General features: G+C 44.8%; 3 protein-coding genes across 4 annotated transcripts; all 3 read right to left on the minus strand.

Moving 5' to 3' along the window:
• Positions 1-896: 896 nt before the first annotated feature.
• NAT1 (N-acetyltransferase 1) lies at positions 897-7,479 on the minus strand. The gene is made up of 2 exons (XM_052796142.1): positions 5,567-7,479; positions 897-3,081 (listed from the first exon to the last, which is right to left on the minus strand). Exon 2 carries the CDS (start codon positions 3,074-3,076, stop codon positions 2,204-2,206), a length of 873 nt encoding a protein of 290 aa, XP_052652102.1. The 5' UTR covers positions 3,077-3,081; positions 5,567-7,479; the 3' UTR covers positions 897-2,203.
• Positions 7,480-7,491: 12 nt separating this feature from the next.
• LOC128145665 (arylamine N-acetyltransferase, liver isozyme-like) lies at positions 7,492-18,344 on the minus strand. 2 transcript variants are annotated; one of them, XM_052796141.1, is made up of 2 exons: positions 18,233-18,344; positions 7,492-8,391 (listed from the first exon to the last, which is right to left on the minus strand). In XM_052796141.1, the coding sequence occupies exon 2, from the start codon at positions 8,384-8,386 to the stop codon at positions 7,496-7,498; it is 891 nt and encodes a 296-aa protein (XP_052652101.1). In that variant the 5' UTR covers positions 8,387-8,391; positions 18,233-18,344; the 3' UTR covers positions 7,492-7,495. The 2 variants fall into 2 exon arrangements, with proteins under 2 accessions (XP_052652101.1, XP_052652100.1); XM_052796140.1 differs by lacking the exon at positions 18,233-18,344 and adding an exon at positions 11,378-11,447.
• Positions 13,829-18,420, minus strand: LOC128145664 (arylamine N-acetyltransferase, pineal gland isozyme NAT-3-like). The gene is made up of 2 exons (XM_052796139.1): positions 18,233-18,420; positions 13,829-15,229 (listed from the first exon to the last, which is right to left on the minus strand). Exon 2 carries the CDS (start codon positions 15,220-15,222, stop codon positions 14,338-14,340), a length of 885 nt encoding a protein of 294 aa, XP_052652099.1. The 5' UTR covers positions 15,223-15,229; positions 18,233-18,420; the 3' UTR covers positions 13,829-14,337.
• Positions 18,421-27,522: the final 9,102 nt, after the last annotated feature.

The following is a 27,522-nucleotide window of genomic DNA, read 5'->3' on the forward strand; positions in this document are numbered from 1 at the left end:
TAGAAGGGGGTATCTGGGTTGAGTCCCATCACTACAGGCACAGTTAAAAATACCAATATGAGTCTGTAGACTTCTGCCCAAGAAACCCTTGCATACCATAACCTGAGCAATTACCTGGGAGCAACAGCAGGAACATCTCTAGAGAAGTATGGAGGCAAAATCACCAGTCTGTTAATAGCTGTCCTCTAGACAAGAGGCAGCAGCACCAGAAAACAGCTAGTTCATTGCATAGAGAAATATGGTTTGGTGACCTGGGTGAATGCAGATGGGAATTTCTGTCAGCTAGAATGGAGGTGGTGAGTGTTTTAAAGCTCATAATGTTCCTTGGGGTCTCGGGGAACACCTCAGTTTGATCAATCATTTAGAAAGGAGTAAAAAACCTTAATGGGACCTTAGTGTGAGAGAATAATATGAACACAAATTAGAGAACAAAAGTCCTTAGATCCATTATTTATAGAAAAAACTCTGTTCCCACCTCAGGAAGATCTTTCAAGCCTCCTGCTTGGCCCTTGGTTCCTTGTGCCTGTGCAAGTACACGTGCGTCCCGGTCACCAGCTGCCACCGCGGCCGGTCGGCAGGGAAGAGCTGGCTCGCACCGTGGCCAGCCCAGAGCTGTTGGCTGCTGAGCCCAGCAGAGGAGGTGACTCCTGGGCCTTCTCTTCGGTGATCGTCGTCTTCCTCAGCCTACAAGCTCTTTGTCCAGGAACCTGTAGGAACTTACCGTCTCCAACACTGCTGTCAAATTTGTTCAATGTTGGCCGGTTTGGTTCAAAATGTTTGTGGTGGGGAGGGTTGGCCAGCAGATCGATAGCATGATTGAACAGACCTCGTTTACTTTGCAAATGGTGTGTGCAGGAGTCATGCATTTGGGGTGGAGGCTGTATTTACAGCAACTCTTTATGTTTTTATTTTCCTTTATTTATTTTCAGGTATACGTTTACAGCATTTATGAGATTTATGGTCAGATGATGTCTCTGAGCAAAAAGACACACTATCAGTGAGAGGAATCAACATTTGCCCAATACTCAGGATTGGGGAGAAAGGGTGTTTTTCAGTGTTACTGCTATTTTTTCAATGCATTTGAGAATGTTTCCCCTTTCTCAGTGGTTTCCTTGTTTGGGCTTTTTGAAAAAAAAAAGTAAAAAAAATGGGGAAACGTGATTGTGAAATAATTCTAAAGAAAGGGTTTCCTTTAGATTTGACCGGCTCCTTGATTTTTTCACTTTGATACAGATGAATGAACTCACTTGTGACACTAAAGCTCCTGTGCTAAGTGGTACTTGTTCAGGACAGCCATATGGACTCCCGTATTTGCTATATACAAAGAGGGCAATATTAAGGGTATAGTGGGATTAGCTTTATTGTTCTACCTTTGTTATACTTGCAATGCTAAAAATATAAAATTTCCACCCCTTTTGAGATATAAGTAAATCTAAGCCAGTTGTGATATTTAAGCACCATTCACCCTTTATAGGATGATTACTTATCAGAAGCAAAGCTTGTAGGTATCTTCTTAGAGCCCATCAGCCACAGTAATGCTGCAATATATACAACTTGCTTCACCAGAAAATAACGTACATACCAAAAATTACTTTGGGCAGTTTACTGCAGCAGTGACAAAAGGGATGCACATGATGATAATTTTCATTTTGTACTATGTTTTGTCTAAGGATGACAGTGGGAGAATTATGCCTCCTAATGCTCCTTTCAAAGGTGACATTGTTTTACTTACATTAAAGGTAGAGAAATGAGATGAGCTGCAAGTGGTTAGATCTTGTGAAAAATGAAGTTCTAAATGTACACTTCATTGTCTAAATGCTCATAGGTGACTTTTCTCCCTATAATAACCATAGAAAATGTGTTGGCAGCATATCACAATTAATAATCCATACTCCTATTTATGTGCTATAGGCACTCCAAAATTTCCCAGACATATTTATTACCCAACTTTATAACCAGATTCAAATCAGATCCTACATTTGTGCCAAAAATTGAACTGCAGTCATCTCACAGCAAATAATTCTACCTGACAGAAGAGTCTTAAATTCCTGATTTTTCCCAGAGTGAATTTCACTTTAATCTGGTATTAATGTATTTTTCCTTCAATCACCTGCAAGAGAATCCCATAATCTTACAGTAGTGATTGTGCAGACAGTGGAAGGTACTGTACATATGTAGCGTTATTGTAGGTTTTTCTGGTCATCTAGATTGTATAAAATCCTTTGACGTTAATTGGGACAAGTTTTCTATCTAGGGTTACATTGAATTTCTCTTTGAGTGTTTTTTCCACCTCTTCATCTTCGAGCGTTATGAATTCCACCAGATCCATATTTTCCTTGTAGTTGTATGTGGTCTCAGTGAGTGTCCACCCAATTAGCGCTCGAAAGCCATCGGTGGTCTGGAGGGTGCAGATGGACTTCTTTGTAAAGAGGGAATCTGGAGATGTCTGAAGGTACGTGCACTGGAAACGGAACTCTTCCACTGTCCGTGGCTCAAGATTGAACATATAAACTTTCCGACACTCTTTTTTCTCCAGAAGATCAGAATTAGAGAAACTTTGATTGGGAATGTATTGTTTCCGTCTCATTTTCTCAAGGTACCAGATGGCATTTTTTTCCGTGAAGCGAAAGACACCGGGAGCCTGGGGCTGGTCTTTCCCCGACACGAGCTCCATCGGTTGCCACATCTGATAGGATACACCAAAGCCTCCATCAACAATATAGGCTTTGCCATCAATAACTACCTTTACAAGGAGATGGGTCATGATGGTAGCATACGCGTTTTGATGTGGATTGAACACATACGCTCCCAGAAAGCTGGTGTCGTACCCCAGGCGTTTCAGGACCCAACCCAACAGCTGGTTGTTTTCCATGCACCAGCCACCCCGCTTCCTCCGCACGATTTTGTTATAAACGTGCTCGAACTCCAAAGTAATTTTCTCCCCGCAATGGATGCTGAGGTTTTCGAAGGGAACAGCACGGATGTGGTGCTGGAATATATCGGTTAAGGTTTCCAAATCTTGTTTTTCAAGGGAACCTTTATAGCCAGTTCTTGCAAAATACTCTTCAAGGTTCATGTCACCTGTAAAGGAAGGAATTGCATTTTGGTTTTGTTTTGTTTCTTTACATCAATGATTTATGATGCTGTGAAAAACTGCCCAGGCTGCTGCTAGCAAAGATGCTTTAATCTACTGAACCTCATCAGAACAGTTTTTGAAGGTAACAAGTATTAATACCAAATGGTTCCCCGAGCAAAGAAGAGCAGTGCACGTGAGGGTTTGCTTTTTGTCTTAGAGTGATCCCTATGGCAAACAGCTGATGCAATTTCAGCTTGATATGCGGTGGCTGGGAAACGGGGATTTGCTGTATTTGCATTGTAACAGTGGGGTTAAGAAGAAATGTAAGATCACGCCAGGGAGTGTTCAGGAGCGTTCATGAAAACCGGTCTAAATCCACTGTTCAGTGAAAGGAGTGTCAGTGGGGGAAGCAATGTCCTCTGCCGGTTGGAAGGAGGATAATTTGAGCCAGGATTCACATGTTCTTTTCATGAGTCTGCCACTGATCTACGTGACGGTAAATGAATTGCTCATGCGGTACGTGTCACTCTTTCGCCACTTAGAAAAAGTGAAAATGATACTCCCTGCACATTTTGTAAAGTGTCAAGTTTTATTCGGATAATTATGACTGGAAAAACCCTCTGACCTTTGCAAGAGTTGCAGACCACTGAGTCTCTTGTCTGCTCTGAGTGTTGCACAAACTCATTTTGGTGTTGGAATAATGAATCTGAATGGAGGCAAGTGACCTAAAAGACAAAGAGCAGATCTCTACTCCCTGCTGTACCCTGCATCTCGCAGGGTGCCCTGAAAATGGACGGGGGCTGCTTTACATCTCTCTAGTCCTGGCCTTTCTCAAAACTCACTTTATTCCTTCCAGAGGAGGCATAACTGAGGATTACTGAAGCCTCCAGCAATGCATCCCTGGTCTGTCTGGCCTCCAACAGTGCCCACCTCCTGGCCTGCCTTGGTAGGACTTCTCATGAACAAGATTGCTGGATGAGGAACTACTCGACTTATTTTCTGCCTTCTAGTACCGTGGAAAGCCACGCACAGTCATCTGGCTTTCGCAATGGCCCATCACAGCGTGCTGGCCACCGTTACGAGCTGGATGCTCATAGGTATCCAATAGATACCATTTGTAAAATACACTGTAGATTGTCTGCTTGGGTATGGAGCTGGGCACAAAATGTTTTGAAGGCTTGAACCTTTGCAAAGAAAGCATTAAGGGTTTGAGCAGTCTAGAGTTACTACAAATATTTAGCTTCTTGACAACCCACAAAGCTACTTGGAAATCTTTTGTGCATACAGTAAGCTGAGGTTTAGACACTTAATATTAGCGACTCAGGAAGACTATTGTATTCAGATAAATTCAGTGGTGAACCGTTGAATGTTTACTGCAAACTAGAATTTCTCAAGATGATTTTCAGTGACAGATTCATGATGTGCATATGCATGGTATAGAAGCCGCTGTCCAAAGTGAATGGAGAGCCCCGTCAAAAACTGCGTGTTATCTTCTACAGAAAGAAATTTAACTTCCAGTGATATCTAAGCGTATTGTTGGAGGATATTCTCAATGTAGTATTTGTTAAGTATAACATAAGACTTACGGGACTTTTGATTTGCAGAATCCAAGTCTATCCGATCCTACCCACTCAAATTGTAAATGCTAAATAGATCACACCAGCATAAAGCTGGTTCTTGAGTTTATATTATTTGTAGTTTCTCTCTGCAGCTCCATAATATGATTGATCAGCGTTAGATCTCAACTGTAGGAGATGAAAGCTACCGTTCTTTTGAATTGTGAGCAGATGAGATGAAAAGCTAGATACTGAACAGGTAGTCCCACAAATGTGGCTATGATTTATGCAGAGAAAAATATCAGCAGAAGAACTTTAAAGAACTATTTCTAAATGCACAAATGAAGGTGCTCATACAAAAATATTCTTTATCAGGACTATACACACTATCAGAAATTCCACTGTTAAAATACATTATCTGTCTACCTTTATCTTAATACATCAGCACACGGACTTTCTGAGATATGCAAACCACAGTTTGTAATTTCTTTTTTTTTTTAATTTCTTTTTAAAGGACTGTAATTTTATTCCCATAAAGCAGAATCTATTGATTATTAGATTGCTCTTTTGCTTCCTTTACATTTGCAATATATTTAAATAAAGTTAAAAATCTAACAGAATAACTTCCAATGCAAGGTTGTAGTTCTAAATTTTTATCTACTATTGTATCTGAACAAAAGCATCTCTCTCATAGTCAAGTGGATCTTCTCCTGAAGAGCTAAAGATAGAAGAATTGAAATTGCATTATCACTGTTTTGCCCTCTTTAAGAGCCCATATTTAGCAGGCGATATTTTAGCTCTATATCCATACATTTTTATAACATCTTTCTTAAAGAGAATATTCCTTATGTTATTGCCATGACCTTTACCATCATAAAGAAACCAGGGGGTTTGTTTCTTTGTTTAGAGGGGGTTTTTGAGAAAATAAACTTACCTCTTAAAAAAGCCTTATTTATTTATTGATGTATTCAGCTTCTGGGTTTTTTATTACTGGGGCAGCAGTCAGTAAAGCCAGGAGTGGATACAAATTGTGAGGACTGTCTTCCTCTCTAAGCTCCACTGGCCCTCACTCCTGAATCTTAAATGCTGAGAAAGGGCAGAGTCCACCCAAAATGAATGCACATTTTTGGACTTCACTGATCCATGAGCAAATTAAACTTTGTTTCTTCTCTATTAGTAGATGTTTATGTTGTCCCCTGGTTAAGACCAGACTGAACTTGTTTTCCATGTAAAATAATTACAGTAGACAGTTGCAAACAGCTCCGTAACTTTTTTTAAATGAAATTATTGTTATCTTGCAAGCCAGCACTTTGCAATGGAGGATAGTCATCTGTTTCCTTGTGGGTACACCAAATTGCCAAGGTATTGCAGGCTGCATGTTCCCGTGCTCCACAGAAGCACAAAATCACCTTTCTTTGCCCACAGAGGAACTTTTTCAATCTGTTTGAAGCTTCAACTGCAGCAGGTAGTTACTCTGGAGATGCCACACCTAACGAATACAATGACAAATATTTATTGGCACAATGTTGTGTGTGAGAACAAAGTAATGCATTTCCTCTCTAAAACTTGGCCTTCTGCATCTTCACAGTGTTGCAGGGCTGTTTATTAAATTCTGTCCCTGTCGAGCATGTCTCCTCTTCATTTGACAGAGGTGGAAAGTTGGAGGTCCCTTTCGAGAAGGCAAAGAGCCATTAGGCTGCATCTGGGAAAGCACATGAGTTTTAAGCACTTCAGGTACCCCGTGAGTCTGTGGTTGACTAATACAAGGGTCAAAGTCTTTTCCTTGGGCGAGGACGGGTGCTCTCCTGTCGCCCTCCTTCATGACACACCCTGTACAGTACCTGCCACAGGTATCATAAAGTGAAAAGGCTGTTGAGTTACATGTAACATGATGGGAAACCACACCAGTGGCGTGTCCTAACTTCCCAGCGTTTTCTTTCGCATCTGCAGTTTTACTTATTTAAGGTAGCCGTTGTGCAGAATACTGTTTGTAATTAATATGAAGAGTTTTGTCTATAATACTGTCACGCCCACTTGACATCATGCGAAGGTTAGGTCCCAGAAGTTTAGATTATAGTTTGTAAAGGTTGATCTAACTTTGATTGTTTCCATTTTTTAATACCAAAAGCCTGATTTTTAAGAACTGTTGAATTGTCTCAGCTTCTATTGATTTTGTTCGATTTCAAAGACACAGAAAAATCAGACTCAGAAAAACTGGACACTCAAAATTAGAGAGCTTTTGGGCTTTTTAAGTGCCCTTGCATAAATAGCTCACTTTAAGTCAATTTCTGGTAAGGAAATAGGACTCAAGGCTTTCAACTTATTTCATCATAAGCTAATCAGCACCTAACAGTGGCTTGTTTTGAGAAAGTCTTAACCTTTCTCTTTTTTTATAAGGTCTTTGAAAGCCAAATTCAGCTCAACTTTCTATTTCAGACTGTTAAAGGAAGTGAATAATTTTTCAAACTCTGTTGAGAAGACTGGAAATAATACCTAAAAAGGTTAGAGGTCTTTTGTGTAAAATGGTAACACAGCTTCTCCTTCTGTATCATTTTGGTCTCCTTCGCCACAAAATATATCTGAAATAAAATCAGATCCAGAGAGGTGGAACTAAATGTTATGGAGTCAAAAAGCAATTTCCATATGAGCAAATTAGAGGTAGTAAGATGTCTCAGTTTCTAAAGAAGGAGAAGCTCAAGAAAAAATATGCAATTGATATGTGCAGTTAATTGGCAATGTACTTGAATTTACCAAGCTTAGGTCATCTGACTAGCTCAACTTTAGAATCAGATTAATGTTATTAATGTTAATTTTAGAACTTTTTATATTGGATATTTAAAGACCATCTAGCACAGTGTTAGAATTAGATTGTATCCACTAAATTAGGTGGCAAGCCACGAACGTTTACTGGTACGAGTTTGTTCTCCAGCACTATATTGAATTTGTCTTTCAGTGTTTTCTCAACCTCTTCATCTGTAAGAGTTGTGATCTGCACCAGGTCCACGTCCTCCATGTAGTTATACTTCATCTCAGTGAAGGTCCATCCAACTAAGGCATAAAGCCCTTCAGTGGTTTGGAGACTGCAGATCGACTTCTTCCTAAGTATGTTATCTGGAGACACTTGTAGGTATGCGTTTAGCTCCTGGAAGTCATTTATATGTCGCGGCGTGAGAGTGAATGTATATATTTTTCTGATATTCCCCAGTTCTGGAGTATCAGTGAAAGGGACACTTTGCTGCTCGGGAATATAATGCTTCCTTTTCACTTTCTCAAAGTACCAGGTGCCGTTGTCTTCCATGAAGCGGAAGACGCCAGGGATCTGGGCTTGATCCTTCCCAGAAATCAACATCAACGGCTGCCACGCCTGGTAGGCACCACCAAAAGCCGCATCTACTATGTAGGAATTTCCCTTGATCACCACCTTCAGTAGGATATGATTTATCTCAGAAGTGTATGTCTTCGTGGCAGGTTCATAACTGTTTCCTCCAAGAATACAGATGTCATACCCTAATTCTTGCAAGGCCCAAAACAGAAGGTAGTTGCTTTCCAGGCACCATCCACCACGTTTCTTTCTCACAATCTTATTGTAAATAGATTGTAAATCCAGTTCTATGGTCTCCCCACAATGCATGCTGAGGTTTTCAAAAGGAATTGCCTGGATGTGATGCTGGAAGATGACTGTTAAGGTTTGCAAGTCTGCATCCTGATGGGACTCATTGTAAGAAATTCTTGCTAAATACTCTTGAATGTTCATTTTACCTGTGTGAGCAGAAAAATAGCCAGTTACTGTTGTGCGGCTCTCAAGGGGTTTACTCCTATTTCTGTAGCACAGGTTAACCAGCCTGCAAATGTAGCCTAGACCATTTCATTGAGGATTTGAAAGAAACTGTGCCCTTGATAGGAGATGAATGCAGGCTAGACCTGCCTGTGTCATCTCTATTTCTTAAAAAAGAGATGAGGATAGGAGCAGGTAACAGTAATGCTTTCTCTCTCTCAGATGTTGCTTTCAAGCCAGGTGGATGTCTTTCCTATGGGAAGACACGGCACGTGGCACAATAGAGTCTCTGGCCCTGGATGAGGGTCCCACATGACCAAAAATTTATAAAACTGACAAACAGGTTTACAGAAAAGCTGCTACACCATACCAGCATAAAATTCAAAGCAATTTCTTACTGTTTCTTTTACTGTAACAGGTAAGCAATTCTTTATTTATCCCACAGGTAATTTAACTGGAAAGTTTTACATTCATGGCTTTAGTTAACTGGGATTAACATCTCAGTGTGCCACCATTTTAGACAAGCATCTACGTGAAGTAGATTATTGTTTTCTTAATCACTTTAGTTTCCCTGTGGAGTTCAGACAGAGCTTTGACCCTGGCTGTTAAAAGGAAGGAACTGTTAATTTTTCTAACCTAAGGGTCAGAGAAATTGATAATTACTAAGAATACATTCACAGCATATTCAGCGGCTTTTGGTTTCTTTTACCATCTTTTACAAACCAAAGGCCTTAATTTCAGCTCAAATTATTGGATATATTTTGTGTGTTCATCATCAGATGACCCAATCTCTAGACTTTAACCCCAATTTTGATGCCAGCAGCACAACTCACTTGACTTAGTTGTGTTGCTCCTGATCTGCACTGGTACCAGGATTTAAACTGGCTGATGCAAAAACACAGGAAAATGTAATAAAATAGAGGACTATCCCAATAAGGGAATAAGAAATAAACATTTTCACTTCAAAAGGACCCAAAGAGGCTACATGAAAAAACAGTAATGTGTCTTTGATACTGCATTTTATGGGTTTTTTCCATCCCTTTTTTAGGACAAGGGCACTCATCTCTGGCAGGATCTCCTTGGAAACGCTGGTTGTAGAAAGCCATTCCCTCCCCAACAGACAGCACACATGTACACTGGCAAGCTCATCCTGTGGTCCTCTGCCTCATTTTTCTTTCTGTTCCCACTTTTAGCCATTTTGTGTAGCCAGATAGAAGCACCTTTTCCCTGTGACGGTGTCAAGCTGAACCTCTGTGACCAGGAGAGGCCCAAGCAAATCCATTAATTAGCCTGGTGGATCTGATATGCTTGAAATTTGCTTTCAAGAAAAAAACAATCATTCCCTGCTCTGGGTCAGCAGCAGAAGACCTGATGCCCTCCCTATAACCTGTCTCCTGGGTCTGGGTGTCCCCATTGCCCCGGTGAGACTGCAGCATATACCCAGCTCCCCTCTTCCAGCCATGAGCAACCTCCCCATCGAGAGCTTCCATGGGATGCTGGCAATGAGGCTTCAGGAAAACATGGTTTTGGAAATTCGCAGCCCGTGCCTCAGTTTCCCCAGCTGCGCGTTCTCTGCCCTCATCAATTTAAAGTCTGTATAGTAAAGACAGCCTCGTGGTGGCTGACAAAACAGGCTCTGATCTCAAACTTAGAGAGGTTTAAGTATAATAAAGCTGCGGTACAAAATCATTGGCGTTAGGGAGCGTTCATGTAAACCAGTGTTTACTCCCTCGCCTTCCCAGAGGCAGCTTTGCTTCTTGGCACAACCATTCCCACCATGCTAGCGACGGGGCTGCAGCAGCAAGCAAGCCCTCACCCCAGGGGACAGTTTGCATTCTAAAACTGAGTTGCCAAGTATCTCAAGCCTCAGTCGGGATCTCAGCCTTGTTTACTTTTGCTCCTGCAGCAGCCGAGCTTCATTCAGCATTCGTGCAGCTTGGTGGGTAGTTGTCGTGGTTTAACCCCAGCCAGCAACTAGGCATCACACAGCCGCTCACTCACTTCCCCCTCACCCAGTGGGATGGGGGATAGAATCGGAAGGGAAAAGGTAAAACTCATGGGTTGAGGTAAGAACAGTTTAGTAGAGCAGAAAGGAAGAAGTTAATAATGATAGTAATAACAATAATAAAATGACAAAAATAATAAAAGAGTTGGAATATATAAAACAAGTGATGCACAATGCAATTGCTCACCACTCACTAACCAACGCCCAGTTAGTTCCTGAGCAGCGATCCCCCCAGACCAACTTCCCCCAGTTTATATACTGGGCATGACGTCACATGGTCTGGAATACCCCTTTGGCCAGTTTGGGTCAGCTGCCCTGGCTGTGTCCTGTGCCAACTTCTTGTGCCCCTCTAGCCTTCTTGCTGGCTGGGTATGAGAAGCTGAAAAATCCTTGACTTAGTATAAACACTACTTGGCAACAACTGAAAACATCAGTCTGTTGTCAACATTCTTCTCATACTGAGTCCAAGACATAGCACTGTACCAGCTACTAGAAAGAAGATTAACTCTATCCCAGCTGAAATGAGGACAGTCGTGAAATTCAGATGTTGGTTCTGCCTGTCTGCAAGCATCCCTGGGGATCACTGTGTCCTTTCATAATTAGGCTGAATATTAGGAACCGTTCTTCTCTGCTAAAATTCATGAGAGGCTTCCAAGGTTGGATCCTCTTGCACGTGCCTATTGATTTTAAGCTACACTGCGAGTCAGTAACTGGGGTTTTCATACACTCTGGCTCAGCATAAAAGGGTTAGTTTAAATCTCGACTGCTTGATCTTTGTACTTGGACAACGTCCTTGCAATGCAACGTGTGCTGTTGGCCCCAGGGTTGCTGTAATTTATACTTTGCTAATATGCCTACAGTGCTAAGCACATGGTATGCGGACCCACAGGGGTGGGCTTTTCCAAACAGGCTGACCCGCAGCTGCAGGATGAAGTTAAAGGTCAGACACTTGGGTGCTTGCTTACCTCTCAGCCAGCGAGCTCAGGCTTTCTGCCCTAGTTTGCTCCGAAGTTCCCAGGAAGCGTTGTACTGGGAACTGCTGCTCTTAAAGGTCCAGGCTGCCTTTACTGCCTGGCAGGGACAGCATTATCCTCCAGCAGAACAGGAAAAGAGGGGAGAGAAGTTATTCTTTTATAATATTTTATATTCTCATCGTTTTATTGGTTTATTTGTACTGACGTATGCGTAGAAAGCCCTGTCATGCAATTCATTGTGTTAGGTGCTGTACAGAGAGCCTGAAAAAGATCCAGTCCTCAAATTTCTTACCATATTGAGTAGATTTTAACCTCCTGCGTTACTGATTGAGAACTGAAGCCCTCCGGGAATGCAAAGGAGAAATACAGTATGGGTATCTCAAGCAACTTTTGTAAGTGGTTATAACACCATCCTCAACCCCGCAGGTCACCCTGGTGCTTCAGTCTCTGGGGCACCTTCATGGCTGCACCCATGCTGAAGCAGCAAAGCAATAGTGCAAATTTTGATACAGATTTTACATTGTTGACACTCGTGTGGCCTGGATCCCTGTAGGAAGTGACTTTTGATAGATAGTCATCCAAGCCAAGAAGCCACTGATTTATTGGTGGGGGATGACAACTGTTGAATGAATCACACCGCACTGAGCTATTCTTTGTGGCTGATACCAGACCCCCAAAGCAACAAGGTCAGATTTGCCAAGTCATTTAGCTGTTTAAATCCCCTTAGGTTCAAAGAGAAGCCCTGTCCTTTGGCAGCGAGGTTGCTGCTCCCAGAGCGCGCTGCGCTCCCCGAGCCTGCTATGCCTTTAAGGATTTGCCTCCAAAGTTAGTGATAAGGAAAAAGCAAACTAGTGCAATCTGAGATGAAGAGCCTCTTTTTTTTTTTTCCCTTCCAACAGAGAGCTTCATTCGATTGCTCAGCAATAAAATCTGCTTTCGTGGGTGGGCTGAGCGGGAGGTCCAGAAGCGCTGAGCTGTGCCACAAAGTGGGCAGCAGCCAGAGCGGCGGACGGGCACAGGCTTGAGGAGATGAGTCAGCTGAAAGGAAAGTGGGGTTTTCCTATTATTGTTTGCCCTTCACTTGCTGAATATGTGAGGCAATGGACATAACACCCTCCTCCTTCCCCTGAGCCTATGAAACAGCCCAAAGCAGGAGAAACATCCAGGCTCGGGGAGAGGAACGGGCGCAGATTTTTCTAGGTGTTTCCCATGTCTGTTCCCACAAATGATGGAGCTTCTTGGCTCTGCATGGACCTTGTCCTGCCCCACACCTCTGCGAGACCTGGCTGGGCTTTTACCTCCATCCCGATGCTTTGTCCCAGCTGCCAGGCTGCTGCAAGGATAAAGCCACCAAGTTTAGCTCCTTTAGCTCTTCCACTAACGCGGGGACCAAAGAAGGATACAGCTTGCAAACAAGCCAGATCCTGGGACAGTTTCTTCTGACAATCTGTGTTGCAAGCTGCTGGTCCACGCTGGAAGAAGCCCCTTTTCCTTCTGCAATCCACTACAGGGTCAGTGATTAACATTTCATTTCCCTATAGGATGGGGGAGCCTCATGCGCTATAAGGGACTGTTGCACACATGCAGCCAAGCGCATATGGATGCATTTGACTCTGGGAAGATGGGGATTTGGGGAACTCAGTGTCTTTATGAAATACGTTGTGAATGTGGAGAATAGCTTTTATTAACTATAAACTGCTAGTTATAGAAAGCTGCACATATCACATAACAAATAAAAAGGGGTCAGTGAGTTACTGTATTTTTAAAAGCCTTAGCTGCAAAATACTAGCACATACAAATAATCGAGACAACTGCAGTGATTAATGAAATGTTTTACTTTGGGGATACACGTTGTAATTGGGGGAAAAAACAGCTGAATAGTTTTACTTCACAATTCTTGATTTTTTTATTTAATTGTTATTCACTTATATAATTTACTTAATTGTGAGTGCATAGTTGTAATGCTTCCAAGATTTGTACATAAAGGAACATCAAGCATCTTCTCAGAGGGCAAAGTGATCACATTTGAGTAATTTCTCATACTAAGGATCTTAGCCTTTAGGTATCTGATTAAGATTCATCGTTTCTCCTTATATCAATATAATTAGTACACTGCAAACACATCCTCAGTAGAACAGAAATGTTTCAGAAAAATGATTCTGCGCATGTGTTTGAGTTCAGCCACAATAATGAATGTGCAATAACACTCAGAGTAGAGTCTTACGAGAGGAGCGTGTACTCCCAGCAGTCTGCTGCTGGGTGGTAGCAAACAAAATGCATGGGAGATGCTTTCAGTTCAAAGAAATCCCGCTTTTTTGATTATGGCACTGAGAGAACAGGAGTCATGTAAACTCTGGACCAAGACAGAATTATCCACTAATATTTCTCATCATCAGTTTTAGGCCATAAATACCCCATCCATAAGTATTCCCACAGTGTCTGACTGTCACACGGGAGGGTGTTGTGAATGCAAGAGCAAAAAGGACAGGCTTATGGCTTAACTGTAGCAAACTCAGCGATGGATGTCTTTGTTTTTCTGGCTATTAAATTCTAAAAATAATATGGTATTCATTTAAGAGGTGGGTACGATTTTCCCCAGGTGGCAGCACAAAGTAATAAAGAGACATACAGCTCCATCGCTCTACCCTGCTACTCTGGGTGTATTTAGAAAAGCTTTTAAGAGATGAAAGGAGTAGGGAATGGGCAGAGTCTGCTTCCAGCTAAGCACAAAGAGAAGGGTAGTGATTTGATTGAGCTAGGAAGAAATTATTTGTACCCAAACCAAAGAGAGATGCAGGAGCAGTTGTGAAAATCAATTTCTTTTTCCAGATTCATACTAATATGTTCTGCCTTACACTGGTATAGACAACGAGAAAGCTTAACCTTTAGGTTCTTGTCAGAAATAGGGGGAAGGATTGCATGTAATGCCACTGTATTGAATTATATATAATTCAGGCAAAGAGTTCAGATGGATGCGGCCTGCTTCTATTAACGGGTACAAATTTGTCGTCTAGTGTTATACTGAATTTCTCTTTCAGTGTTTTCTCTATTTCTTCATCTGCAAGGATTCTGATTTCCACCAGATCCATATTATCCTTATAATTGTACTTCATCTCGGTGAATTTCCACCCCACCAGAGCCCGGATGCCGTCGGTGGTCTGCAGGCTGCAGATAGACTTGGACACGAACAGCGAGGCCTGCTTTGTCTGCAGACGGGTGTTGCAGGCTCGGAACTCTTCGATGTCTCGTGGCTGAAGGGTGAAGAGATAAACTGGACGGCAACCTTCTGCTTCCAAGTTATGGGAAGCGGAGACGCTTTGGTCAGGAGTGTACTGCTTCCTTTTCACCTTCTCGAGGTACCAGACCCCGCTCTTCTCCAGGAAGCGAAAGACCCCAGGAGCCTGCGGCTGGTCTGTCCCAGAAATCAGCTCCATTGGCTGCCACATCTGGTAGGCCATCCCAAACGCGCCATCCACGATGTAGGATTTGTCGCCAAGCACCACTTTCAGCAGCAGATGATCCATTTCAGGCGCATACACGTCATACTCCGGGACATAAACTTTTGCTCCCAGAAGGGTGACATCGTAGCCAACAGTTTTCAGGGCCCAAGATAAAAGTTGGTTGTTTTCCATGCACCAGCCCCCGCGTTTCTTCCTCACTATCTTGTCGTAAGCCGCTTCCAGGTCTAGCTCAACGCATTCCCCGCAGTGGATGCTGAGATTTTCAAAAGGGACTGCTCGGATGTGGTGCTGCAATATATCCGTCAAGGTAGCCAGGTCCAGCTTATTGTAGGAGCCCCGGTAAGAAGTTCTGGCAAAATATTCCTTGATGTCCATGCCGCCTCTGAGAGAAGGGTGGAAAAAAATAATAGATTGTGTAAGAAGTGACGGAAGGATCTTCCCCATCCCTTATAACACGGTGCTCATCAGCATGGGCAGCCTGCTCAGAAGAGGAGCAGGATTTGACTAACAACGGCCCTACCAAAGGCAGCTGAGCGTGAGTATTAGCACCAAGGGAAGCCAATGGGACACTGCTGATGAGCACAAATGTTATTTTTAATTGTTTCTTTACAGCTGTGATGAGAGGCTCCAGCCGTGCTAAGCACATTTCAGTAGAGAGTTCCTGCCCGGCAAAGCTACAAATCTCCATAGGAAGGAAGAAAAACAGTAGCAGCGCTGTTTCCCTGCTAGAAATTATAGGAACTGAGACTCTCCAGATCTGAACCGCTTTACTTGCGGTTTGACTCAGCAAAGCGGAAGCAGAAAACAAACCTCCCACTCTTGCGGAGCAATCCAGAGCCTCCTCTGAAACCAAATCTGAATAAATATGCCCTGCCGTGGTATTTCCTTCATTATTTAGGCAGCCTGGCACGAGCTGGCCTCACCTGCTCCTGCTCTCCGTGCTGGCAGTAGCAGATGCGACCTGGAGCGCAGAAAGATTTTTTTTAGGGCAGAAAAGGCCGTGGGAGTTTTTTTGCTGCAGCTGCTGTGAGCCGCCTCCCCGCAGCACAGCTTAGCTTTCCAGCTCTGCTGATCACAGCCCTACGCCAGCAGCAGGAGAAAACTAAGGTTTGGGCCAAAACTACAAGTTTCAGGGGATTTTACATTTTCTGGCGTCATTTTGGGGGATGCATTTGCTTCTTCAACTCAGTCTCCCCAGCAGCGGGTGGCTGCCCGTGAGTAAGGGACCAGGCATCACCCCCCGTCCACGGCAGAAGGGCTCAGCCGGAGGCTGTGTTTCACAAGCACGGGGGTGGAAAGCAGCTCGAGCCCTCCCAGCCCTTGACGGTAAGGAAACAAGAAAGGGATTTTGATGTAGCCAAGTACTTTTGTTATTCCTGCGCAGGCACTGCTAAATTTCAGACATCTCTGAGTACAGAGCAATGTTGTTCAGATTACTGACCCCAGAGGTCCCAAAATGTTCTCAAGTTCCTGTATACGATTCTTAAGGTAAAATCATAAGAAAAGTCCTAACTTTTCCTACAGGATTAAATTCTCAATTTGATGAAAAACAGCACACCCCAAATTGTATGGGAACTTTGGAAAGATACTTTCAGTATATAAACAAAGGAATGAAAACGAAAAATTTCCATCTGGCACAATATCCTGGCAGAAGCAGAGGGTGACCCAGTGTCGTGGTTTAACCCCAGCTAGCAACTAAGCACCACGCAGCCGCTCTATCACTCTCCCTCCTCAACTGGACATGGGAGAGAAAATATAACAAAAGGCTTGTGGGTCGAGATAAGGACAAGGAGAGATCACTCAACCAATTACCGTCACGGGCAAAACAGACTCGACTTGGGGAAAATTAACTTACTTTATTACCAATCAGACCAGAGTAGGGTAATGAGAAATAAAACCAAATCTTAAAACACCTTCCCTCCATCCCTCTCTTCTTCTTGGGTTCAACTTTACTCTCGGTTTTCTCTCCCTCCTCCCCCTCCAGCGGCGCAGGGGGACGGGGAATGGGTGTTACGATCAGTTCATCACACGTTGTCTCTGCCGCTCCTTCCTCCTCAGGGAGAGGACTCCTCGCTCTTCCCCTGCTCCAGCGTGGGGTCCCTCCCGTGGGAGACGGTCCTCCACCAGCTTCTCCAGCGTGAGTCATTTCTGCGAGCTGCAGTCATTCAGGAACAGACTGCTCCAGCGCAGGCTTTCCCATGGAGTCACGGCCATCTTCGGGGGCATCCAACTGTGTGGTGTGGGTCCCTTCCACGGGGTGCAGTCCTTCAGGAGCACACTGCTCCAGCGTGGGTCCCCCACAGGGTCACAAGTCCTGCCAGAAAACCTGCTCCAGCGCGGGCTTCCCACGGGGTCACAGCCTCCTTCGGGCACCCACCTGCTCTGGCGTGGGGTCCTCCACGGGCTGCAGGTGGAGATCTGCTCCGGCGCCTGGAGCACCTCCTCCCCCTCCTTCTTCACCGACCTGGGGGTCTGCAAAGTTGTTTCTCTTACATCTTCTCTCTCCTCTCTCTGGCTGCAGTTTCTGTGCCCCAGCAACTTTTTTCCCTTCTTAAATCTGTTCTCCCAGAAGCGCTACCACCGTCGCTGATGGGCTCAGCCTGGGCCAGCGGCGGGTCCGTCTTGGAGCCGGCTGGCATTGGCTCTGTCAGACATAGGGGAAGCTTCTAGCAGTTTCTTGCAGAAGCCACCCCTGTAGCCCCCCCCCACCCCCAAAACCTTGCCACGCAAGCCCAATACACCCAGTTTGGCTACCCACATTTCCTAGGTTAGAAACATAACAGAAATCTGTAACTATTGCATCATGGCCACTGCCACATCTCTAACATCCGACAAGCAGGCCTGAATGATCCACCATCAGGTTAGGAGCATCAGATGATTATTTGGGAGATTCTATTTGTTCAGCTTTCGGCTCATTCCCAAACTTTTCCTCAAAGCCCCAGAACTACAACTCTATTCATTTTTGAAAACTTGGCAGAAACATAGTTCTTGCTGTGTGAACTTTAAACCGGCGTCACCAGCTGTTTTTCCCTCTCTTTCTCCCTTTCTTTCACTTTATCACAGCAGGCAAAACACTTACAGTAACTTTTACTTAAAGGGAAAACCTTCGTGTGGGGTTTTCCTGTCTGTCTGTCCATCTCTTGCGGGAGTTTATAAGGCTCTTTCAAGTGTGGTATCTGAAATAAGTCACACAGCACGAATGCCCCATCTGCTCGAGACTGCTGAGTAAATAAACCAGTGTATCTATTACACCGAGCAGCTGAGCATTCATTCCCCGCTCTGTCATTACACCATTTTTTTGCCGTGTTTTGTCTTCAAAGAGATTTAACTTCCTGGTTAGGGTGTGCTCTGCCACCAAGATTCAGGGTTTAAAAAAAAGGCTTACCTGGAAAATCAGTTCAACCACTAGTGTATCTCAGCGTCTTGGGGGGGGGGGGGTTTAGGCTAAAGTCAGTGGTGTGGCTGGCTGGCTCTCCTTCACCTAGCGCAGACAGGGCTTTGAGGGCTGTTCTCCAGCTGCTTTTCAGGGGAACGTCTTTTCTCTTGACTTGCTTTCACCCGCGTCTGTCAGATTGCAAAAGCTGGAAGAAAAAAAAAACACAAATAAACCAGAAGGGTGGAGCACGAGAGCTGTAGTGAGCAAGCAAAACCAATAGTACTGATTCAACACGCATGCAAAACCTGGTCGTTATTAGAGCAGAGGCTGCTTCTTATTTGCATTTGTTTCATGCTTTTTGCAAGGGCTAGCTTGGGCTCTGACAAAAAGGGTATTTTTTTATTTCTGTAGCTAGCTGAATGCACTCGGGTAATATATATATTTATTTTTCCTAGGCATTAGGTAAGTATTTGTTTGGAAATCTGTGGAAGAAGTCTTGCACGCATTCAATCTGAGAAGGTTTTTGCACTGCTTCTGAAAAGCACCAAGATTTCGGCACAGTTATTTGCACCTGCAACCCCCTTGCCCCAATCAGCGCACACAAGAACTTCAGTGCTGCCTTTGCTTAATTTGCTCTCTATGATTTACGTGCTTCTTTTTTATTACAGTAAATTTCATAGAATGTAAGAAAGCACTGGGACAGCAGTGTGTCTTCTTTGGTCTTTGCCCACAAGTAGCACCTGAGGATGTGGTGGTGAAGATGCTATTGGCAAAGTGGTAACTATGGAGTGCTAACACATAGGGAGCTCCATCCTTCCAGTGTGTTTCATACTGCTTTTGTATATACAAATTTTGCTTGCATTTTGCCAAGCTAAGCCTTATTAATTCTCTCATATATACAGCTGGATTCTTTCCTGCTAGTTCCCCAAGAGTAGTTCCAGTCCTTCACATTTAGTGTCAACCGCAAGTTTCATTCAAACACTGATTTATTGGAATAATTAGCAAAGACAATAAATTAGACCAGAGAGAGATGTCTGTGGTAACCCATTACATAGGTCCGCTCCCGTATCAAAATTTGGCTCTTTATCATCCCATCAGTGGCCAGTGTTTGACCCCGCAAGTGAGAACCGATGCCCAAGCCAAGAGGCGCTGAAGGGAATGGATTACCTGTCCTCATCGGGCTCCTCTGGGCAGACCCAATTTGGTACAAAGAGAAAGCTCATATTCCTGGGTGGATCTTGCTCTACGTGGAATAAGCCCTTCTCTTCCCACAGGGAAGCTGTGTTGTCTTTTTGACAAAGAGAAGCCAAAAGCTGAGCAGGCAGACCCACAGTCCTGGTGGGAACTGTACTGAAAAGAAGCCCAAGGACCCGTGGCTGTGCGATGTGTGAGCAGACCCAGCCCTGCTCCTTGCCCAGAGTCAACTGGAACCAGAGATGGTGCCAGAAGTGGACACTTGCCGTGCTCCCTGGGGCTAACATGTGAAGTGGTTGGGCATCTGTTCCAGCTAACTTTGGGGTCCCGTTAAGACACAAGTGTTTTCTAACCAAGTAGGAGCAAAACCCATTTCTCCTGCTCCTTTGATACTCAGCTTTTCTCAACTCCTCTCCCTATAACGTAGCTCTGATATTGAGCATTTTCTTCCCCTGTCTTTCAAACTCTCATCCCAACTCACTATCCTATGCCGTCATTCCTGCATCACTCTCCTTTTTCTTCCCATCCTGCACATTTTCCTCCTCAAGCCATTAAAACCATGAGGTGTCATTCTCCCGAGGCGTGCCCAAGGCCATCAGAGGGCAAAGCTCACTCAATGAGCGCTAAAGGTAAAAAAAGGCTGATCTTGACCCAGGAGCCTTGCCGGCGCCTGTTTGCATTTCAGCTCTGTGCCAGATCATTGAGGCTAATTTCAGGCTTGGTGGGGCAATAAACTGCAATCACAGCTGCTGGGTAATGCGGCCATGACGTGCCTGCATCCGTCCCCAAAGATAAAAAAGGGCAAAGCCCAGCTTGGGCTGGCTGGCTTGCGGGAAGCATGACCTCGAGGTGAAGGTGCAAATGGGAATCTCCTTGGAGAGGTTATTGCTGTCCACCTGGACATTGTAACGCAGTTTCCCAACCTTGGCAGGAGCTGAAGCTGGTTGAGCTTTTTCCAGAAGACCCTCAATGTAATTGCACTCACTTTTATTTATTTACAAATTTAAACTGCCGGCAGCATTTAATTTATTACTGAAAGCCTTCTCTCATCCTAACTCTCCTGAGAGGCTGCATCAAATATCCCTCCCTCCCTGCTTTAACAGAGTATTATATGCTGCAATATTTGCCTGGTGAAATAAAAGCATAGGGTGCCCTGTTTGGGGTAATAGTCAAGTGTCTGCTCACCGTTAAACAGCTCCCCTCTATAATGACCTCTGTCGTGGGCTGTATAACAAAGCAAGGTATATTCTATTCTATTCTATTCTATTCTATTCTATTCTATTTTCTGGATGCTTAATATACAAACTATATGGTATTCTACTCAACTATCTGGTTTTGGTGGGGAGGAGAGAAGAGAGTCTTTTAAAGTAATAAAACAATCAAGGTGTTTTAAATGGAATTAACATAAAATCATAAATTCTTACACAAGGTCAGATTCTCCTACCCTGCAGAGCTCTGAGTCACTGGAAAAGGAAATGCTGCACACCCTGAACGGAGTGGCTGGCTCTAGCCTTTCGCTTCCGAAGGGAATTTAATAGATGTAGGCTGCCCTAATGCAAGACTTGTAAATAATATTCACGGCCTATAAACATATTCATAATGGCAGAACTCCCTCATGCTTTATATTCATTGCTTTCCTTATGTAATTACAGGTCTCAAATACCTGTGGCTACATATCTTTCTGGATTTGTATCCGCAGCATCCATCACATGCGGTTTTGGTGGTGTCCACCCCACCGGCCAAAGGATGAGCCTGCAGCTACGGCAGCAACTTTTGCCCATGGGACTACAGAAGGGAGTTGCTGTGCTGGACATTGCATGGCTTTTTCTCAGTGAGGAAGAGACCAAATCTCAATTTTAGTGTTTCCACTATCTAAGGCATCTTTCTGAGGGCTGGTGACTGTCAAAAATTATCTCCTCTGCTTATCTTTACCCTACCAATATGAGGTTTTTCACACAAGCTAACTCCAAGGGTGTTAATGCAGACTTAGGAGACCACGTTGGTTTGTAGGGCCTTCCAGTCCTGAGGGTTTCAGCGTAAATCTCTTACATGTAAGTGGTCGTAATTCAGTTAAATTCCATTACAAGGGGAACAATCGGCTTTTCTACATGAATGGCTTTATCTCATAGAGGGTTTGAAGCAAAAAAAAGAAACCATTTTAAATAACTGCTTTGATGAAAAACATGCTCATACATCTGGCTGTTATTTTCCCATGAATCCTGACAGCTGCGGTGGGACACGTCAGGGTGGGATCCTCGTTGACGTGTGGTCACAGTGCCGTGGGGACACCCTATAGCTCCTTCTGCCACCCCAGCGCGAGGCTCCAAGGTGCGTGTTAGGAAGGAGAAGTTGTCTGTGCTGTTACTGCCTCCATCTTGTGGGCCACCTCTCCTGGAGATGTCAGCAGTGTTGTCAAACTATGAAAATGTTGAGGAGAAAGTCCTGCAGATCGGAAAGCGGAGAGTTGGGCCGGTTTCTCTGAATGTGCCGGTAGCTGGGTCTGCGAGGGCTGGCGAGCAGCTGGGGAGGCTCTGAGCCGTGGTACCAGTGGCTTTGCTGGCATCTGGAGATGAGGAGTGGTGGAGAGCACTGGCGAGGAAGATGAAGAAGACAAGGAGAGCGAGATGGTGTGTATGCACAAACGCTGCTTGTCCTCGGAGCTGGAGAAGCGGCTGGAGGAGAAGCCAGCAGCCTGGTTAACAGTCTGGGAGCTTTCCGTATCCGACTGCCCACCTTGCCCAGGGCTGCTGCAGCCAGCGAACCGGTTACCAAACATTTCGGGTAACAGCTCTTTGGCCAGCTTTGCCCCATCCCCACTAGCTCCTTCATGAGAGAGATGCCGTGCTACCTGGGCTCACATACTTTTCCCGTTGCCCACCTGGTGTACATCCAGAATCCCCATGGCCACAGACTCCTCTGAAGGGTCTGGTTCAGGACAGGCTGATCCCGAGCAGTTAGCAGCGGTCCCCTCTGGGGTCTGGGGTGTGCAGGTACTGATCCTCGAAGCAAAATAAACCAAAACTCACTCTGCCACACTAGGACACACTTTTCTCATTGCAGGACTCAGACGTGCTGATAAGGCGGCACTGGGAGGCCAACTTGTATGGGCAGGCAAGGAGGGGGTCCCCCGTCCTGGGCAGGGAAGGGAGCTCATGCAAAGGGTCGGCATACCCCAGCCCTTTCTGTGCTGAGTATTTGGAGCGATGCACATCTGCAAGACACAGCTGCAATTTGCACTCCTTTCTTCCGCGTCTGATTTTTCTCCCTCCCCAGCTCCCACAAGCGCTGCCCAAAATGACTCTTATCGGACCGGAGGGAAGACAGCACCAGCGGGGTCACATGTAAGTGGTTTCAAACAAGAAATTTGGCTCAGCAGGAACAGGATCAGAAACAACTCTCCTCCCCAGGGCCCAGGGGCAGAGCCAGCAGCTCCCTCCCCAGCCCGGGGTACCTCTGGCTGCAGCCACCCCCCAGCAGCTGTGGGACCGTCCCTGGTCAGGGCACCCTCCTGGAGAGCTGGAGGTGGCTGCGTGATCCGTCCCGGCCACAAATATCAGCAAATGGTGGTTTGTTTTTTTTTTTTTCCCTCCTTCCTGAAAGTTCAAACCACCATATTATCATGCAACGCCACTGCTTCCTGCAACGGTTGGCAGAGCGGGTCCACCCCACCGCGGGGCACAGGGCTTTGGCTCCCTCCCAAAATCATCTGGGAGGTAGGGATTGCCTCTCAGCAGCCTCGCAGGGAGCTCAGACCCTCAGCATTTGCTTGTGCCTGGGATTTTACTTTTGCAGCTTAACTTTGCAAGAAGTGCACAACCTCCCTCCCTCGCTCTGCATCTGACCATTGCACACACTGCCGCAAAAATATTCCGGCGCTTCCCAAATCAGTATGTAATGTGCACCCAGAGCACCTTTGGAGACCCAGGACGTTAATCTTTCCCTCTTCATTTCAGTGTCCTATCTAGAAATTGGATATATTCTGTTTTACTCGTTTTTTGTGCGGATAAATGCTCCCATGATCAACCAGTTAATAATTGCCGTCACGTTACGCTGTCATTGCCGAAGGGAAGTACGACAGTGTAATATGTAATGGGGTATCGTCATTGCTGGCTGGACCCTGAGACAGTTTCATTTCACGCTTTCTAATGAGAGCTGTCCATCACACTGTCAAAAGCCTACTTTGGACATTTTCCAAATGGGAAAATTTGGAAATTTGGAAAAATTTAGGGCTGAAATGCTGTTACAGAGGTGCAGCTGGGCAAAGTGGGCATCCATGGTAGAGCCCACAAACAAAGCAGATGGTCTATGGGGAAATACTCAGTTGCTAAAGACCAATTTATAAGTCTCCTTAATTTCACCACATTTTCACCATTGTCGTTAGCTGCTTGGTAATTGTAGGGCAATGCATTTTCCTGTGTGGGGAGAGAAAGGCCTCATTTGAAAATAAAGATTTTATGTTGTTCAAGTCCAAAAGTCAACATAAGACATTCTGTTAAAATTAATTAGCTGACCATCTGCAAAAATTCTGTACAGTTCCTAAACAAATACATAAAATAATTTGTGACCTGGGCACATGTAATTCCACCCATTCAAGTGTGACCTGCCTGCACAAAGACGATTCGCAAGTCAACAGTCTTTATCTTTACCAGGCACATAAATGGCTGGGTATTCAAACTTGTCTATGATATGCAAAAAAATACTGTTGCAAGATATTTTAAGAGGAAAATATTCCCAGCAAATCAACAGGTGCACTGACTAAAGGAGAATTATATATGTGTATGAATACAGGGCAGGAAAATGAGAGTTCACTCAGCCCTCTGAAATTCCTTTGGTGAGCTCACATTTGGGACAGCAGAGACGTGAAACTGGTGAAACACAACATTTCTGCGACTGGGATATGAAGCAACAGCAAGAACATCTCAAAGGGAAATATTCCTTAATTTTCCTAAATGGAAAATATCTTGGCTTTATAATTCATATGTTCTCCCCATATTGCTGGACAATTTATGTATTTATATATATACACATATATATTAGCTCTGAAAAAAAAATCTTTGTACCTGTGCCTAAATGCAGCAGCAGTCACCATTTATGAGCAGTGAAACTACCAAGCCCCATCCTCAGCAGGGTTACATTGTCCTTATTCCACCGAAGCCACGGAGCAATGCTACTGGCACTCACCTGGCTTCGAGCCTGCTCCTCCAAAAAGCTCCTCCAAAACCAAACTGTTGTTTCAGTGAAAAGGCTCTCATGGGCTTCAGTGGGAATTTGGATCAGCCCTAATTCAGGCAATCAACCTGGAAACATGCAAAGCGGGAATAATTACACGAGTTCTGTCATTCCCATTACTCAGATTATTTTTTTTCTGGAGGTAGGTGGGAGGGAAACCTTTTATCTCAGTGAAGAGTAGGAAACAGTGTTACAGTGACAGCAAAGGAAAAAAACAACTGCGCCTTCGGGAAACACATATTCATTACAATGCACTAACACGCATCACAGAAATAATATATGTTTGCGATGACAGTGTATTCCCTCCACCCCATTGCTGAATCAGAAGTGCGATTGGGGAAAAGAAAGGAGACATGTTCTGGATTCAGAATGCTCCCCCAGACTTACCTTTATTGGGGTTTTTTTGGCCGTGTCAAGGAGAGTCTGGAAGTTGTGGGAAAATTCAGACGCAACGCAACGGTTGTGCGTGCTCTTCATTGATTCTTGGCAGTAAATAGCCCCGCCACAAATATTATCAGTGTCAGGCATGTCCACGGAGCTGGGTGTTTACAGAGTGAAAGGTTTTTCGTGGTGTAAAAGCCAAAGGCAGTAGAGCAAGGGTTACTGTGGCAACCTGGACTCTGGAGCTCTTGGCTTTCCTCCCTGCTACGCACTCGTGGGGGACACTGGTGTGACTTCTAAGTGGCACTGCAGGGACTCGTGGACATTTAAAGACCCTTTTCACATATTTCTTCCACCTCCCCATGCACCCACGGCTGGTATATACAGCACAAGGTAATGTGCACCACATATAGGTGTATGGAAAAGAAGAGAGACAAAGTATTCACACCTGCAACAGGAGGGGAGCAAACGGAGCTGGGAGAAATCGCCCGTGGTTTTGCCGGCTGATACCCTGCGCGCTGCCGTACCCGAGGAGGGACGGGTGGAGGAACGCAGCCCTCCGGGAGTTTGGGAGGGACTGAAAGCTGGCAAGCAGGTTTTAGATACGGTCGGTGCAGGGAGAGCAGTGGGGAAAGACATTCACTATCAACAAGGTAAATTGTCATAGCGGGTGGGATCTAAAAATCACATCCACTTCTGCCTTGCTCGGCTGGGAACTGAGTGAATCTTGTAAAAAAATTTTTCAAGTTACTGAATCTAATCGTCTTCCAGGAATCAAGCTATGCCAAGCAGCAGCCCTTTCCTAAAAACCAGCTCCACACCTGCTGTGCTGCCCCATGGCTGATACCCACAATATTATTTATTTCTTTCCCAGCAAGGACCAGTTTGATCCTTGATCATTTGAACTGCTGAATGGTCTTTGCTGTGGGATGATGAACCTGATTAAAGTGACATCGACCCTATGCATTTTCGTCCCATAAGGTAAAAGGCAATTAATTTCCATGCAACGGCAATGGTAGTTTCTTTTCCTCATCACACCATTGCAAATTGATGCTACATCCAGGTCAGTGTTTCCTCTCAGGCAGATGCTGAAGATGCTGTCGTGCTGGAAGATTGTCGTCCGCCTTTCCAAACCTTTATTTAATAGGAGCTGTGGTATGAAATTCTGGTGAAATAGTCCTTGAAAAGTAACCACCTGCTTTTTAAGTGGCTGGAGGCACATCTCTACTGCTCCCCTATTTAAAATAAATAGACCTATCATGGAGAAAAGCCTACGGTTCAGCCGCACACCGTGAAGTCCCACTGAGACCAAACCCAACGCTAAACTTGTAGATTCACACTAATGTTACTTTTAATTGCTTTCTTGGCAGTTATGCTCAGAGCCCGCCTCGTGCCGGGTGCTGCGCCTCGCGTTTCATCGCAGCTCCAGCCTCGCGCAGCTCGCGATTCCCCGCAGGCCAGCGCGAATGCAGACAAATATAACGTTGACAAACACAGTGTTGTCACTGGAGCTGAAGACCAGGACCCTGAACCCTGGCAGGCGATGGAGGAAAGTGCCTTCAACTCAGGATAGCTTTCTGCTAAAATACCGGAGCCGTGCAAACCCTTTGGGAAATTTCCGAGACTTAGCGGCCGGCCGGGCAAGCAAAGCGGCTGCAGTGCCCTTTTTCCTCCGATTTCCAGCTTTCATGAGAGGCACCAGGTGCTCCCCAGCCCTGCAGGGAAGATGGGGTGAGCAGGTCTGTAAACCCTTCAGCGAGCAAACCCTGTCTCTTTTATCACCCATGAAAGCGCTAAGCAACCTCACCAAAAGCAATTGCCGGTCCTCTCTCAGCTGTCTTTTGCCAGGTCCTTACCCACTTTGCAATTATTTTTCTAATTCCTGCCTATGCCAGCGTAGCTAATCATTTTCCAAATACTATTTATCGAAAGCTTTACTGAAATGCAGCACCTGAAGTCCCACTACACATTTCTTCCTTCTAGAAGATCGAATTCATAGAAACCCAGTAGTTAATTTGGGCTACAATTTTTAATAAACTTCCGTTCTGTTGTTATTGCTCACAACAGTCGGAGGCTGCCATAGCACCTGATGTGCTTGAATCTCTCTCCCTTATGCAAGTATCTGAGGCATATTCTCCAGCGGCATCTGAAATCAGTCAGTGGGAATGTATATTCTGCTTTCAGCTAATAATTGAGAGACTAAACCTGCCTGGCTGCTAGGGACTCAAGGGAAGGGCTTGGAAATTGGCTGGGAGCTTCCTTCTCAACTTTTATCGAAGCAGCTCCTGAATGTTTCATCATAAGAAAATTTGACTGCACATTTATATGGCCACAAAGACACCAGGTTTAAAACCGCAAAATCAATTCACCAACTGCATTGGTTATCTCCCTCTGTTTTTACTCCAGCTAACGCAGCTGATTCGGTTTTCATCACTTTGCACGATGAAGACATGAATAGGCAATGCCCTGCCCCATCCTCATCAGAGAAAGTTTCT

The sequence above is a fragment of the Harpia harpyja genome, chromosome 9 (assembly GCF_026419915.1).
Source record: "Harpia harpyja isolate bHarHar1 chromosome 9, bHarHar1 primary haplotype, whole genome shotgun sequence".
NCBI classification, from domain to species: domain Eukaryota; kingdom Metazoa; phylum Chordata; class Aves; order Accipitriformes; family Accipitridae; genus Harpia; species Harpia harpyja.

Bases quoted from the DNA above. Each gene is read 5' to 3' on its own strand.
- NAT1 (XM_052796142.1), bottom strand. From the start codon at position 3,076: ATGAACCTTGAAGAGTATTTTGCAAGAACTGGCTATAAAGGTTCCCTT.
- LOC128145665 (XM_052796141.1), bottom strand. From the start codon at position 8,386: ATGAACATTCAAGAGTATTTAGCAAGAATTTCTTACAATGAGTCCCAT.
- LOC128145664 (XM_052796139.1), bottom strand. From the start codon at position 15,222: ATGGACATCAAGGAATATTTTGCCAGAACTTCTTACCGGGGCTCCTAC.